At 51.6% G+C, this 15,921-nt stretch overlaps 2 protein-coding genes across 4 annotated transcripts; one reads left to right on the forward strand and one right to left on the reverse strand.

Moving 5' to 3' along the window:
• Nucleotides 1-829: 829 nt before the first annotated feature.
• On the reverse strand, nucleotides 830-3,581 carry UBL5 (ubiquitin like 5). The gene is made up of 5 exons (XM_073318382.2): nucleotides 3,503-3,581; nucleotides 3,280-3,344; nucleotides 2,769-2,852; nucleotides 1,684-1,721; nucleotides 830-1,090 (listed from the first exon to the last, which is right to left on the reverse strand). The coding sequence occupies exons 2-5, from the start codon at nucleotides 3,333-3,335 to the stop codon at nucleotides 1,047-1,049; spliced, it is 222 nt and encodes a 73-aa protein (XP_073174483.1). The 5' UTR covers nucleotides 3,336-3,344; nucleotides 3,503-3,581; the 3' UTR covers nucleotides 830-1,046.
• A 44-nt stretch (nucleotides 3,582-3,625) lies between these two features.
• LOC140900706 (F-box/LRR-repeat protein 12) lies at nucleotides 3,626-11,382 on the forward strand. 3 transcript variants are annotated; one of them, XM_073318381.1, is made up of 3 exons: nucleotides 3,626-3,705; nucleotides 5,232-5,304; nucleotides 6,890-11,382. In XM_073318381.1, the coding sequence occupies exons 2-3, from the start codon at nucleotides 5,269-5,271 to the stop codon at nucleotides 7,661-7,663; spliced, it is 810 nt and encodes a 269-aa protein (XP_073174482.1). In that variant the 5' UTR covers nucleotides 3,626-3,705; nucleotides 5,232-5,268; the 3' UTR covers nucleotides 7,664-11,382. The 3 variants fall into 3 exon arrangements, 2 of the variants coding, with proteins under 2 accessions (XP_073174482.1, XP_073174481.1); XR_012155706.1 differs by lacking the exon at nucleotides 3,626-3,705 and having other exon boundaries at nucleotides 4,927-5,775; nucleotides 6,890-6,966; XM_073318380.2 differs by lacking the exon at nucleotides 3,626-3,705 and having other exon boundaries at nucleotides 4,937-5,304.
• Nucleotides 11,383-15,921: the final 4,539 nt, after the last annotated feature.

Consider the following 15,921-nt stretch of genomic DNA (forward strand, 5'->3'; position numbering starts at 1 on the left):
CTTGTTTTTTCCTCCCCCCCCCCGACCTTCTTGTTAAACCCTGGATTTGTGCTGGAAATGGCCCACCTTGATTATCATACACATTGTAAGGAGAGGGATCACTTTAGATAAGCTATTACCAGCAGGAGAGTGGGGTGAGGGGAGGTATTTTTTCATGCTACTCTGAGATAGCGCGTTCTTCTACACTTTCCACAGTATGCATCCGATGAAGTGAGCTGTAGCTCACGAAAGCTTATGCTCAAATAAATTGGTTAGTCTCTAAGGTGCCACAAGTACTCCTTTTCTTTTTGCGAATACAGACTAACACGGCTGTTACTCTGAAAAGGACGTACAGGGTGGGTCTAGTTAAAAATTATGCTAAAGGAGCCAGGAAAAGGGTGACAAGGGGATAAATATAACAGCTGTGAGAAGTCTTACCAGACAGATTTTACCATGGAAACCAGGAGACTGTCTGAATTAAGAATGAAGTCTATTATTACTATTGTTATTTAATCAATTGCTCTCCTCTCACTCTTGCTGTCAATCATGTCTCATTGATGTAAATTTTCAGGATCCTAGCCAATCATTTACGTTTAGAACTGAATGAACAGTTCTGAGAGGTTTTTTGGGTGGTGGGGGGAAGGGGTTGTGCTTGAAGGTTCAGTGAGAATGATAAGGTAGAGCATATATAAGGTTATAGTACCTACCAACACAGGATGCCCACAGCTTGGGCAGAAGCTATTATAAAAACAAACGTGATGGGAGTTGTGCATTAATTAGGGCTGCTGTGGTAATTACTGAGGAAGAGAGATTTCTTCTGACTTAAAAAGCCAGGAGCAGGACACTGAAGTTCTCAGAAGACATTTATTACAAACAATTTTTTAAAACAAAATCAACCTTCCTACAAGTTTGCACATAGTTTTATTGCCATCAAAGCTAAAGACATCTGATAAAACTACATGCACAACTTGACTTTTAATGTTTACCTTACATGAAATAAAGTTTATAGACAAGTTTTATATTAGAAAAGTGATGCCTGCCATATGCAACTGCAGCTAGAGTCAAGGCTACTGATAATATAACTCCAGGTTCATGCCATCATGGATTTCATCTGGAAGGAATGAGTTAAAGGAAATTTCACAGGAAATGCTCAAATGGAAGAAGGCATTACATTTCTACCAGCTCACTAATTCAAAATAAACTACAGCAGCAAATTTATTCATTATGATACATTGTACAAATTCTCAACAACAGAATTCTCCTTCCCACTTTACTACTAGTCCCAAATGGACAAGCTAAACTACTAGTGTTATGGAAGGGAACATGGGTCATATGAGACATTGTAAGCATCAATGCTAGAAACAGCAGTATCTTAACTCAGCAAATTAGTCCCCATCATATGCTACCCCACTCAATTTAGTAAGGGAGTTTTCCCTATAGATTCACCAGTTATCTTATGATGGCCTCCCAATACCATCAGTCACCAGTACCCAAGCTGATAAGCAAGACCTCTGGTTTGTGACAAGCAACTATGTCAGATTAGAAAAGGTCTCTGTCTAGCTGTGTATTTATAATGTGCCCGTCACTCCACTACTTAGGTTGTGGATCTTGTAAGTGATAACTATCCCATTCTTTATTTTAACTAGACAAACGGTTTCCTCAGAAGCTGCAGTTTACTTGGGCTATTCTAATGTTCAAGGATACAGTCTCCCAGTGATACATGGTCCTTGAAGATTGTGTACCTGCACAAACATTTTAAAAAGGAAGTTAATCAAGAACAGAAGTGCAATACAAGAATTAACAAAAGGAAGCGTAGTCAATAAGAATAGAACAATTGTGATAGTACTCAAAGGTTTGCTTGTATCAGTTACTACATTAGAAAATCAATCACTGAAATGTTACACGACAGGTTTCTGAAACCATGTTTTTTAACAAATGCCAATCATGAATTCCGTGGGGAAAGAGAAGAGACTGCCTGTGTGCAGTTACAGTGTTAAATATATAATAACTTCACATACAGAAGTTAGAATGGCCATACTGGGTCAGACCAAAGGTCCATCTAGCCCAGTATCTTGTTTTCAGACAGTGACAAATGCCAAGTGCTTCAGAGGGACTGAACAGAACATGTAATCATCAAGTGATCCATCCCCAGTTAGGGGAACAGCAGGAAATTCTGAAATAAAGAGAGAACCAAGTAAAAATTTTGAGTCGAATGTTACCACAGGTGAGAATATGAAGGAAAATTCACTCAGTAGCATTCATCCAGAATAATTTGTCATTATTTACAAAGTTTAGACTGCTGGCCTGCCCCTGAGACTTCGTTGAGTGAGAGGTTTTAGTGGAGCCTCCGGGAACATTGGACAAGGGGGAAGGTACAGAACGTGAAACATCTGAGAATTAACAAATTCAGAACCTAAAAAGAAATCTTAAACGAACACTCACTGGAAGTCTGCGCCACAGGCCTCCTCTCCTTAGGATCGCCCTTTCTGCTGCATTCTTTAAGATTTTGCATTCATATGCAGCTTTCCATCCCAGAGTGCATCACAAACTATTGAGACACATGACCTCGCATGCAGCCATCTCTGGGTATGTGTGGGGGTGGATTGTAGCAGAAGACGGCATCAGACAGGCACCCACATGCAGGGAAGTGCAAAGAGCTCAGTTTACCTGCCTTGGGCCGATGAAGAACTAAAATGACCCTGAAATCTGTAGCTTCCCCAGGGGCCGAGTGCATCAAGCCAGCGAAGGTGTCTCCTTCCCTTGCCCCTGCCTTTCGTTCACCCACTTACCATTTCTTCAGCACAATTTTGTCCCACCGGGTCCCAGTCTGAGCCGCGATGAGTTTCTTCAGGTCGCCGATCGTGTCCTCCGTGCTGAGCCCCGCGGTTAAGGAAACTACCTTCCCGCCTACGGAGCGAGCGCCTGGACCGAGCCAAGACCACCCCGCCCCGCCGCGACATTGACCCCGCAGCCCCCCGGGGCAATACATAGCCCCCCCCTGCCCCGCCCCCCCACAGAGCGAGCGCCTGGACCGAGCCAGGACCCCCCCGCCCCGCTGAGACATTGACCCCGCCGCCCCCCCGGGGCAATACATAGCCCCCCCCTGCCCTGCCCCGCCCCCCCACGGAGCGAGCGCCTGGACCGAGCCAGGACCCCCCCGCCCCGCTGAGACATTGACCCCGCCGCCCCCCCGGGGCGATACATAGCCCCCCCCCGCCCTGCCCCACCCCGCCCCCCCGGGGCGAGGCGCCGGGGCCGCCGGGCTGGGCCGAGGCGCTGCGGGAAGCGCCCGCCGGATACTTGCATTTCACGCGGACTTTCTTGCCCAGCCGGTCGTTGCAGACAACTTCGATCATGCCGCCGGCCTGGGGGGAGGCGAGAGGCGTCAGGGGGGGGGCAGAGGCCGCGGGGGGGGGGTCCCTTCCCGGGGCGGAGCCAGCCCGGGCCGCGGGGGGGGGGCGGAGCCAGCCCGGGCCGCGGGGGGGGGGGCGGGGGGGGAGACCCAGACGCCCCCGGCACCTACCGCCGCGCTCGCCGCCCGTCAGTCCCGCGGAGAGCGCTGCCGAGGCTGACCCGGAAGCGGAAGTGCTCTGCCAGCGGCCGGAAGTCAGTGGGTCCGGAAGCGGAAGTGTCTGGCGATGGCGGGGGCCTGGGGGCGCTGCCCGACTCCCTGCTGCTGGAGATCCTGCGGCTGCTGCCCCTGCACGAGCGGCTGCGCGGGGCCCGGTGAGGGCGCAGCCCCCCCTCGGCTCGGCCCGGCCCGGCCCGGCCCCTTCCCCCTTCTCTCTCAGCCCCCCCCTTTCTCCCTCCTTAATCCCCCTCCCCCCCGGCCCCGGCCCCGCCCCCCTTCTCCCTCAGCCCCCCCTTCCCCCCCGGCCCCGCCCCCTCCCCCCCGGCCCCGTCCCCCTTCTCCCTCAGCCCCCCCTTCCCCCCTCCTTAACCCTCCTTCTCCAACCCCGGCCCGGCCCCTTCCCCCCCCGGGGCGGCTCGGCCCCCCCTTCTCCCTCAGCCCCCCCCTTCCCCCCTCCTTAACCCTCCTTCTCCAACCCCAGCCCACCCCCTTCCCCCCCCGGCCCGCCCCCCGCCCCCCCTTCTCCCTCAGCCCCCCCTTCCCCCCTCCTTAACCCTCCTTCTCCAACCCCGGCCCGCCCCCTTCCCCCCGGGGCGGCTCGGCCCCCCCTTCTCCCTCAGCCCCCCCTTCCCCCCTCCTTAACCCTCCTTCTCCAACCCCGGCCCGCCCCCTTCCCCCCCCGGGGCGGCTCGGGCCCCCCTTCTCCCTCAGCCCCCCCTTCCCCCCTCCTTAACCCTCCTTCTCCAACCCCGGCCCACCCCCTTCCCCCCCCGGCCCGCCCCCGCCCCCCCTTCTCCCTCAGCCCCCCCTTCCCCCCTCCTTAACCCTCCTTCTCCAACCCCGGCCCGCCCCCTTCCCCCCCGGGGCGGCTCGGCCCCCCCTTCTCCCTCAGCCCCCCCTTCCCCCCTCCTTAACCCTCCTTCTCCAACCCCGGCCCGCCCCCTTCCCCCCCCGGGGCGGCTCGGGCCCCCCTTCTCCCTCAGCCCCCCCTTCCCCCCTCCTTAACCCTCCTTCTCCAACCCCACCCCGGCCCGGCCCCTTCCCCCCCCGGGGCGGCTCGGCCCCCCCTTCTCCCTCAGCCTCCCCCTTCTCCCCTTCTTAACCCTCCTTCTCCAACCCCGGCCCACCCCGCCCCCTTCCCGCCTGGCCCGGCCCCCCCTTCTCTCTCAGCCCCCCCCTTTTCCCCCTCCTTAATCCCCCTTCTCCAACCCCGGCCCGGCCCCTTCCCCCCGGGGCGGCTCGGGCCCCCCTTCTCTCTCAGCCCCCCTTCTTAACCCCCCTTCTCCAACCCCGGCCCAGCCCACCCCCTTCCCCCCCCCAGGGCGGCTTGGCCCCCCACAACCCCTTCTCCCCAACCCGCCCCTGCTTTCCCCCCCGAGTGGCTCAGCTCCCCAGGCCAAGCCCGCTCCCTCCCCCCCCATAATGGGGACCCCCCCACAGGGGTAGCTCGGCCCAGCCCGCTCCCTTCCCCCCCCCCGATGGGGAGCCCTCTCCCAAGGCGGTTGGATCCAATCCTTGCCTGCCCCCATGATGGGGATTCCCCCACACAGGTAGTTTGGTCCAGGGGGCGCCTCCATGTCCCCCCCCCCCAGGTGGGTGAGCTCCTTCCCTGTGCCTCCCACAAAACTGAGCATGGATGCTGCTGCTGGGATCGTAACTTGCCCTGCTGCTGTTCCCACAGGGTCTGCAGGCGCTGGCGTAGGCTGGTACAGGACAAGATGCTCTGGAGACATGTGGATTTAATGCCCTACAAGGTACCAGCCCAGCTGTGTCCCTGCAGCGTGTCTCCCAATGGAGACCACTCCAGGGGGCTGATAAAGGCTGTCCCAGGAGAAGGGGCAGAGGGGCCTGTGGGGACCAGACGCTTGCATCGGGGAATCAACATGAGATGGTGAAATGAGAGAAGGAAGAGGAGAAGCTAGGAAGATATCCAGGGGCAGATCTTGTACATATGGGGCAAGGGCGGTGGGGGTAGGGGAGAGGGAGCTGCGTAGCAGAGGCTAGTGTTAGATGGGCAGAGAGGCCATGAGATCAGCTGGGCCAGTTTCTGAAGAGCATTTAAAACCAGGAGGGTTGTTTTAAATAGGTCTCTAGAGTCAGGGGTGGTCTCTGAGGACAGAGACTGTGTATGTGGAGGAGAAGGCAGCCACAGCATCTGACACGTGCTGGAGTGTGGAGAGCAGAGACTGAGGTTGCTCACAGGGAAAGGAGCTGCAGCAGTCAGGGTAAGAGGAGATACACTGCAGGGTCGTGCCTGTGGCTTACCCTACAGGTGTGGAGTATAGTAACTCTCCACTTACCGTCCTCTCGCTTAACATTGTATTGACCTTACGATGCTGCTCAGTTACAGAACATGCTCCATTTAAAGTTGTGCAATGCTTCGACTGCTGCTTTGTCCACAGCTGGCAGCCCCCCTATGCCCCCCCAAGCGCTGCCCACCTGCTGTCAGACCGCGCCTTCCCCCACCTGCTGCCTTTGGCAATCAGCTGGCTGGCGGCATTCAAGAGGGAGGGGGAGGAGCCAGGACGCCAAGTGCAGGCTCCCGCTCCCTCCCCTGCCTCCTGAATGCCGCCAGCCAGCTGATTGCCGCAGACAGGAGGGAGGGGGGAGGCCGTGCACCCTGTCCTCGCTCTTCTCTCCTGCCACCTGAACGCCGCAAGCCAGCTGATTGCCACGGGCAGGAGGCAGGGGAGGGAGCGGGGAGGCCGTGGACTGCTCCTCACTCTTCTCTCCTGCCCCCTGAACACCGCAAGCCAGCTGATTGCCCTTGCCGTGGGCAGGAGGCGAGGGAGGGAGGAGGAGCTAGGATGCAGTGTGCGGAGTAAAGGGGGAGGAGGAGGAGGGAAGAAGAGGCGAGTTAAGGGTGGGGGCTTGGGGGAAGGGGTGGAGTGGGTTGGCCGAGGGTTGAGTCCCCCGCCCCTGGTACTTGCAGAGTAGGGGAAGCTGCTGCTGCACAACGTGCTTCTCCTAGCCTCCTTGCCTGACTCATTGTCCCCAGTGCCAGGGGCTGTGCCTGTGTGGGGTAAGGGGGGGCACCTCCCAACTATAGTACTGTACGGCAAAAAAAATTTCCCTGGAACCTAACCCCCCATATTTACATTCATTCTTATGGGGAAATTGAATTTGCTTAACATTGTTTCACTTAAAGTCACATTTTTCAGGAACATAACTACAACATTAAGTGAGGAGTTACTGTATCTTCCTTTTAGATGAATGGGAAAGATCTATATGAAGAAGAGCAGGGATGGGCCTTTCCTTGCTCATTTACTGCTTCTGTTGAGTTTGTTCCCTGTCTTGTCAAGGTGCCAAGTGCTTTGTTGCTTGCTCTCTTGTGCTCAGATCAGCTCCAAGATCCTGTGGCACCTGCTAAAGCAGTACCTGTGCAATAGCCTGAGGATACTGAAAGTGAGAGGAGCGCTCTACTCAATGAGAAAGCATGAGTTCCTTTCCCCAGCACTGTTCCAGGCACTCGGGAAGCAGTGTCCCAGCCTCCATCACCTGTCCCTGACACAGGCTGACCTCCGTCGGCTCCCATATGACTGTATACCATCTTCTCTAAAGAGCATGAAGCTGAGCTGGTGTGAGATTCCTACTGTGTGGTTCCAAAGATCTGTCTCTCCAGAGACTCCCAGGGTCCTGCCACAACTGCAGCATCTCATGATCCATAACGTCTCCGCCTTTTCTGATCAGCATCTGCTTAACATCTCATCTCAGACCAGCCTAAGGACACTGAAGCTCTCTGAAACCTACCGGCTGACAGACGCTGGGATTCAGAGAGCAGCTCCGTATCTGGAGGACCTGGAATGCCTGGTTCTGCGCAAATGTGTCATTGCAGATGCTGCTGTTCACGTCATCGGGCGTCACATGAAACAGCTCCGCTCTTTGGAATTCAGCAACACTTGTTCCATAACAGATGCAGGCCTGGCTTGTTTAGCAGCCTTGAAGTGCTTGGAAACCCTCCGCCTTGAGTCCAGATTTAAACTTTCCCCTGATGCCATTGTTGCTGTGTGCCAGGCACTCCCCCAGTTAAGGAATCTCAATTTAGATGGGAGTGACTTGGAAGACCAGGAAATACGTAAAATTCAGGCAAGTTTGCCAAACTGCCATTTCTGATGTGTTCCCTGACCCACGCTCTGAGGCGAAACATTAACAATGGGGAGTTGTATGGAACGCACAAGGGTGAGCTGTGGGGTGTTCACCCCCCTGAAATAACTCCCAGAATTGCTGCTTCTGGACAGGGTTGTACTCCCAGTGGCCGTTGCATTTATCTGACTGAAGGCAGAATTTTCTCTGGCTAAAACAATTAGGTGAGCAGTGTAGGATGAGAACCATCCAGACAGCTTGTGTCACCTGAAAACAGGCCAGCAGAAATTCAGTTCTGCCGTCTGCTTGGCTGGGCTCCTGAAGTGACCCCTCACCTTCTCCTACTAAGAAAATAGCAAGGCCCGGTGAATGGGTGGCATATGAGGAACGGTGGCCCTATGAGCTTATTTAGATTAGAGGCAGTTTGGCCGTAGGGGTTTCTCTTTTAAGTTTAACCCTGTCTCACATTAAACATCAGGCAACAGGTGAACTATCCCCAAGCACAAGGGAGTAAGTCAGCTATCATCCTGATGCACAAAAGGGTTTGTCTACCCAAACCTTGGACTCTAGACCAAATTTAACTCAGGTCAAAAGGCATTAGCCACATTGGTGTGCTGTGAGCATACTCCAAAACATGCCTAGTAGGAAGTGGACAAAGGATTGTGCAAACACACACTTTTAAATGCAGGGAACAGAACCTTTAAGGGGAAAGAACCCATCACGTCTATTTCACAAACACAGACACCAACCATGTGCCACACAGGTCGGTGCATGTGCGGCTGTGCTTGTGTCCTGTCCCGAGGGGTGGAGTGGTGGGCGTTCTGCTGTGACCCCAAGGGTACGTGGAATGGGGGGGGGAGTATAAGGAGGTCCCGGAATGCATTTGTCTGTGTGCTGCAGGGGGAGGCAAGCACACACTTGTTCAGCCTCAAGTTCAGTCAGAGACCACAGCATGTCTGTGTGCTCCTTGAGGAGCACCATCATTGCTTCCTCTCTGCTTCTTCTGTCCTCGCGATCACTCTGCATTCTGTCCCTGAGCATCACCCTCCAAGCCTGGAATCTGACACAGCAGAACCTTATGGGACCTCCTGCAACATGTCTTCCCTTGTCCTCGTCTTTCTCCTGCTGTCTGGCCCCGCTGGTCTGCCAGTGTGGATGGAAAGACCTTCAAGGCAACATTTGCAGCTGCAAAAGAAACAGTGGACAGAGTGTTTGCTTCAGCATTGCAGGCACACATCTGCAGAGGTCCTATTGTGAATGCGTTCACGGCCCTGGATCCCCACAAGTTACAAGCACAACATTCTCACTTCTCCTTGGGATCCACAGACCTGGGGAGCAGTCCCAGGCATGATGAGTACATCCTGGGGGGCAGGGCGAGTTGGGACTATAAGTTGGGGTAGCTCATGGGCATCAGTATAAGCAGATGGGGCAGTTGAGGTGAATACTGTCACTGTTTCCCACAGGCAGTGGAGACTTTATCATGTATCTTGCTCCTGAAGGTAACAGAGGCAGAAAGGAAACGGCTCCTGCACGTGTCCGGCTGCTGTTAGTCTGTGTACTGCAATGATGCCTGCTGAATTAATTGCTGAGTGGCGTGGGAAAGTGTCCTGCCATGGCAGAAGAAGTAAGGCAGCCCTCCCCAGAAACCTTCAGCAGAGGACTGCAACCTACTTCCAGGAGAGTTTCCTTGAGGTCTCTGTAGAGGACGCACGGGACATCCCGGTGCACATAAACAAACTGTTCCATGGGGCCCCCCTCTGTCTAACTGTACAGGAGAATGAGAAGCAGATAGCAACTCTGCCTGTATGGTTATTTCACTATCTCTTCTAACCTGATTAAAAACATGAACAGATGTGTGCCTGCAATACTGAAGCAAACATCATACTTACCAGAGGTTCCTTTCCCTGAATCAAGCTTGCCGGTGCTGGATGATAGGGACTGGCTCAACTGCTCTGGTGTCAGGAAGAGGTCCTGGCTTGCCACACCACTTGATCCCCCGGTCGCCTGTCCCCCACTCTCCTCCTACTGCTGTTCCTCATCCAGCACCTTGTACTCAGGGTTCACTCCAGTGGTCATAGAATCATAGAATATCAGAGTTGGAAGGGACCTCAGGAGATCATCTAGTCCAACCCCCTGCCTAGAGCAGGACCAGTTCCCAACTAAATCATCCCAGCCAGGGCTTTGTCATGCCTGACCTTAAAAACTTCTAAGGAAGGGGATTCCACCACCTCCCTAGGTAATGCATTCCAGTGTTTCACCACCCTCCTAGTGAAAAAGTTTTTCCTAATATCCAACCTAAATCTCCCCCCCTGCAACTTGAGACCATTACTCCTTGTCCTGTCATCTGCTATCACTGAGAATAGTCTAGATCCATCCTCTTTGGATCCACTTTCAGGTAGTTAAAAGCAGCTATCATATCCCCCCTCATTCTTCTCTTCCGAAGACTAAACAATCCCAGTTCCCTCAGCCTCTCCTCATAAGTCATGTGTTCCAGACTCCTAATCATTTTTGTTGCCCTTCGCTGGACTCTCTCCAATTTCTCCACATCCTTCTTGTAGTGTGGGGCCCAAAACTGGACACAGTACTCCAGATGAGGCCTCACCAATGTCGAATAGAGGGGAACGATCACATCCCTTGATCTGCTTTGCCCCTACTTATACACCCCAAAATGCCATTGGTCTTCTTGGTGCATGACTCTGACTCCTCCAGAGTATTCCACAGGGCCCTTGGGGGGTGCTGGACTTGCCGCCAGTGATGCCATGCAGCTCATTGTAGAAGCAGCGTATCTGGCTCTGCACCTGAGCAGCTGTTCGCCTCCCTTGCCTTCTGGTGTGCCTGCCGCAGCTCCTTGATTTTCATGTGGCACTGCTGTGTTTCCCTGTTGTAGCCCTTCTCCACCTTGTCCCAAGCCATCTGGCCATAGATACCTACATGTCTGTGGCTGGATCGGAGCTGTGCCTGCTCAGTTTCTTCTCCCCGGAGACCCAGGGGATGCAGCACATCCTGTGTGTTCCAGGCAGGAGTGTGTTTGCTGCGTGGAACCAGCAAGGTCAATTGGGCAGATGCTAGGTGAGCTCTCCATGCTGAGCAAACGGGAAATGGGATTTCCAAAATTCGCAGGGCTTTAAAAGGTACGTGGCGAGTACCTGGCCACCAGACAGTGGAGTTCAAAACAGTGACCAGAGCGGTAGTGGTGTGGCATTGTGGGACATTCCTGGAGGCCATTAAAGTTGACGTAATTAACACAGTGTCTACACTGACACTGTATCGTCGTAACTATGTTGACTTAAGTGCTACGCCTTTTGTGGCGGTGGAATTATTAAGTTGACGTAGCGGGTGATTTACTTCATCAGGAGCATCATTATAGGGTAGATGCTGACCGAATAAGAGCAACGTAAGCCACCTTGCGTTGACCTAACTGTAGCATAGACCGAACCCAAATGTATGTGAATAACTAAAGCATAGATCTCAGGTATTATATTTGAATAATATTAGCAGGCTGCCAGCAGCCAGATCCTGCACCTGGTTTGTTGGGTTACATTGCTGTGCATGGCTGCTTGTGCCTTCTATTGTTTAAATACTCCCTCCTCTTTACCTGCTGTTACAAAGCCCTGAGTTCACGTTAGCAAGTTTGGGCTGATGTTAAAACAGTAGCTGTTAGAAGTTTCCATTCTGGGACACACTGAGGTTTTGAATCTGCTGAGTTGTTATCTGTAATCAAATGTAAAATGTATTTATAAAATAAAAATGCTTTTAGATCTGTAAAGTCGTCTCATGCTGTCAGATTTTGACTGAAATGTGGCAACAGTCGACGTGTGGTTTTTAACATTTCAGTGATACTGCTTGTGTTGTATGGAGAGACCCATTTCTTCCCCCTTCACCTGCAGCCCCACCCTTTTCTGTCCCTTCCCTGGGGCCCCACTCCTGTTCTATCTAGTGTCCCCCCATTCCACACACCCCCAGTGCAGCCTCGCAACCCATTTGGTACTTTCTGCACTCCCGCTGCCCTAAAATTAGAGAAGCTCTGTCTGTCTCTCCCCCCCACCAGGGCCCCAAGCCACAGCAAGGAGTGAGAGCTCCCCCAGGCCTGAGGCTGAGGCAGGTAGCAAGAGCTCCTGCAGTCCTGGGGCCACAGCGGGGGTCCCAGTGCAAGGGCTTCCCCCGCCACCCCCTGAGCTTCTGCGAGGGACCAGGGTCAGGGCTCTGGGGCTTCTCCTGTCCCACCTGGCGCTTCTGCCAGAGAGTGGGGTTGGGGTGCTGAGGGCTTCCCCTCCACCCACCCACCCAGCTTCCCCCGTCATGCCCGCCCGGTGCTGCTTCCAGGGAGTGGGGTCGGGGCGCAGGGTCTCTGGGGCCCCCAAGTTGGCCAGGGCCCCTGGACATGGACCCCATAGGCCCAATGGCTAATCCGCCACTGCCCCCTTTCTAGACTGAAAGCACCTTGTCTAATGGGCGCTATCAAGGTGTAACTACATTTGAAATACAGCTACATAGTCAATATTCATAGTTTGATACAAAAATGATAACATGCACACAAATCATAACTTTTCCAATGACATGTCACATGACTTGCACAATATACATCATAATTATGTCATAATCATATAACATCACTGTGAAGAATATGGGGTTCAGTGCCACACCCAGGAAGCATCATAAATATCTTTTAAAAATTGGCTCCAGAGGAAAGGATTGTGACAATTGTGAGCTCCGTAGTGAGACGTCTCTTAACAACAACTTGTCTTCTCTGGTTAAACCTTTGGGTTTACAGATAGGTGCTGTCCATACCTATGCAAGTCAATTAATCTTCTTTAACAGCTGGGCAGCCTTCTGCCACGGGACAGAAGAGCCAGCTGGCCCTGCTTAGAATACAGAAGTGCATGTGATGAGTTTATAACTAACGTTAATCACAGTGAATAGATGCCGTGACGTAGGCCCAGTGAAAGGTCTGGCATTCGCAGTATCACCGGATCCAACTCTCTCTCTCAATGCCCCTCCAACCCACTGGCCTGTGATTTTGATTCAAATTGCCATTTCTTTCCTGGCAAGATTGTCTGCTTGTCCGGCAGGTGCATGAGAAGAAAGTGAGACACAGCTGCTAAATTGGTGAATTCCCTAGTGTATTCATCAACTTGTGGTCTGGAAAATACATCAGACGGGCTAACTTCTCAGTTAAGCCTCCCATCGCGGGCCTATGTTTTTATATAAACAACAAATTTGTCTATCGGTTGTTTTCCTCCTTTCAAGGTAAAGGTTGTGCAAGAAGCTTTTAGGTCAAACAACAAACCGGGAAGGCACTGAACCCATGTGATGAAACCCATGGGTTCAGTGCCGGGAAGGCACTGAACCCATGTGCATCTTGGCAACAACTGCCCTGCGGGCCCTGGGCTGACATTGTGTCTTTGTGCTCATACACAAATATGACCAGTGCAAAATTCAGGGAAATAGTGGTGAGAGCGGTGAGAGGGAATGGTTCCAAGCCTGTTTGTTTAATACCTCACTGTCCCCTTGGTGCCAGCTGGCAGAGGACACAGAGGGGGTGCATAGGGTTTCAAGGATTCTCTGGGTCAGGCATATGCATAGTAATTCACCAAAGGGTGGCATGTGAGGTCTCTCCTGAAAGCTCACTGGTCATAATCACAGTGAAATGTATGTAAGCATATTATATACAAAGTTATGTATTCATACTGAAATGTGGGTTCTTCGGGTGTATAAGTTAAGACAGGTTACTAGAAGGCGATAAGTTCTGGTCAGGCAGGGGATAGTAGACATTTATCTCCCTAAGAGGTCATAGTATATTGCATATCTTACAATATAAGTCTATTTGCATATGGAGCTACCAGCTAATCAAGATTTCAAAGTCTATAGGAAATCACAAAATCTACAAGAGGGAACACAGTGAAGAGTTAGTCTGGTATATCCGGAGACCGCAAGGAGACACAAGGTATTCTTCACTGAGTAGCCAAGCTGAGTGTGTGGCTTGTTAAGTGAAAAGGGATTACAGCCTACTGGCTGAAAAATGCCGGTGCGCAATCCTAGAAGACAGGATAGTAACTAGCGAAGTCTTCTAGGTTCTAGAATGTGTGTTATCATTTTATGTTACTTGTCACCATTAGTTTCTAATACCTCTGCTTGCGATCATTGAAATCTCTGCTCTTTATTTAATAAACTTTTACCTGCTGTCCCTATTAACATATCTCTGTGCTGAATGTTAAGCAGAGTGTGATCTGAAGGGAAATGGGTAAGCTGGTGTGTACCATGTCTTTGGTAGCATGGGATCTGTGAATTCTGTAGGTGTCCAATGGACCAGGGGCTGGTCGCTCCAGAGTGACACACAGGGATTAGAGTGTCTCTATCGCTAAACTGGAGAGAGAGCAGGGCCTGCGTAGGCCTAGAGGGGAGTGCCTCCATGGCTGGAGGGGTGTGTGGAGCTTACTCCGAGCTGGCACAGACAAGGCTTCCTCATGCTAAGCAGAGGTGGTAGCAAGGGACCTCACAACCTAGGCACCCTGGGAAGCGTCACACCTATTGTTACATGTTTATCACAAACACAAAGGTTTAAGCTAGAGTAAAGGCTGCAAGGAACTATGTTACCTTCCGTAGCGTCTGCCACTGGGGCATCTGGTCCTTTTTTAACTACAGACATGAAAACAAATTGGCAAAAATGAAAATCAAGAACACAGCAAAATCAGTCAGTCCAGCTCTTACCACAGTTCAATGGGGCCAGGCTGGGACTCTGGAATCTGTAAGTGCTGGAAATAGGGGTCCCCCCGGCTTGAAGTGGTTTCCATTACATACAGGGTTTACAGTTTGGTTCAGTGTCTCTCAGCACCCTCACTATAAAACATTGTTCCAGCCCCCCTGCTGGAATTGAAATGTTCACTACAGTTGTTAGCACTGGGATATTTGCAGTCTGCCAGCACCGTGTGCTAAACAGTGTAATTTAATATTTGTAAGTCCCAACTTGCCAGTTTCTGAACGGAGATTGTTTTCTATCCCAGGGCACCTGCGGAACATGCACATACTAAGCATGGAATGGCAAGGGAACAGCAATTCTACGTTTCATGTACTAACTATCAGACCGTTCAGCTGCAAGAATGTATGGAGTCTGGGTATCACAGGAGTCCTAGAGCTGTGCTGGCAACTTGCCGAGACTGTAGATACCACTGTTTAGTCTATAAAAAGAAAAGGAGTACTTGTGGCACCTTAGAGACTAAATAAATTGGTTAGTCTCTAAGGTGCCACAAGTCCTCCTTTTCTTTTTGCGAATACAGACTAACACGGCTGTTACTCTGAAACCTGTTTAGTCTATGTGAGCATCATATGACTTTGGGAAAGGCAGTTCTCCTTCTCTGTGCCTCTGTTTCCCCTCCCACCCGTTGTGTGCCTTGTCTGTTTAGAACGTAAGCTATGAGGGCAAGGATTGTCTGTTACTGTGTGTGTCTGTACGTCATCTGGCATAAAAAGGTTCCTATTTGAGACAGGATCTTTGGGTGCTACCACAGTACGAATAATGACTAATAATAAACAGCACAAATATAGCCATATGTTAATGAGCATTATATCAAGAATTGCATCCGGACAGCGACTTTAAATGAATATAAAACATTCACTAGATGAATTGTGACTTAGCTGGAAGCAGTTAAATTTTACAGTGAGATACAGCACAGAAAAAAATGGAAGAATTCAAACAAACCACCCAAGATTTCTCAAGGGGCAAGATTATTAAAGGCACAAGTGGTGGGTAGACAAATAACTCCTATTGCCTGTGAAAGGCATTTAGGCACCTAACTGCCTTTTGTGCTTAGTTATATCAGTAAATATTTTTTTAAAAATTACTCCTGAAAGATGAGCTGTGGCCCATGTGTGTTTGTACTGGACACCGAGGTGTAAAATAAACCCAATGTCTTTGCAACAAGATGTCTTGGAGTCCAGAGACAAGTGACAGTTGAGATCTCACAGTGAAAAGCTACTTGTTTTTCCAAGTTCCATCATTCAAAAATGTTGAGTGACCTCAAACGTTACAAATTACCATGAGACGCTTACTAAGCACGTGAGATTTGGGGCTCAAACGAAGCTTTTTTGAGAGTTGGAAAAGGGGTTGAAAGAGCACTTAGGACGTGATCCTCCTTTATCCTGCCCCTTTGTGCAGGCATTTATACCGTGCAAATGGAGTGCAAGACACTACCGTTCTGATCTGATTGCATGTTGCACCAAATTAAATGACTGCACAAAGGGCAGGGGAATTGGGTACCTAGAACTGAAAATGCTTTAATTACAAAGTAAGG

This window comes from Lepidochelys kempii, chromosome 20 (assembly GCF_965140285.1).
Source record: "Lepidochelys kempii isolate rLepKem1 chromosome 20, rLepKem1.hap1, whole genome shotgun sequence".
NCBI lineage: Eukaryota > Metazoa > Chordata > Testudines > Cheloniidae > Lepidochelys > Lepidochelys kempii.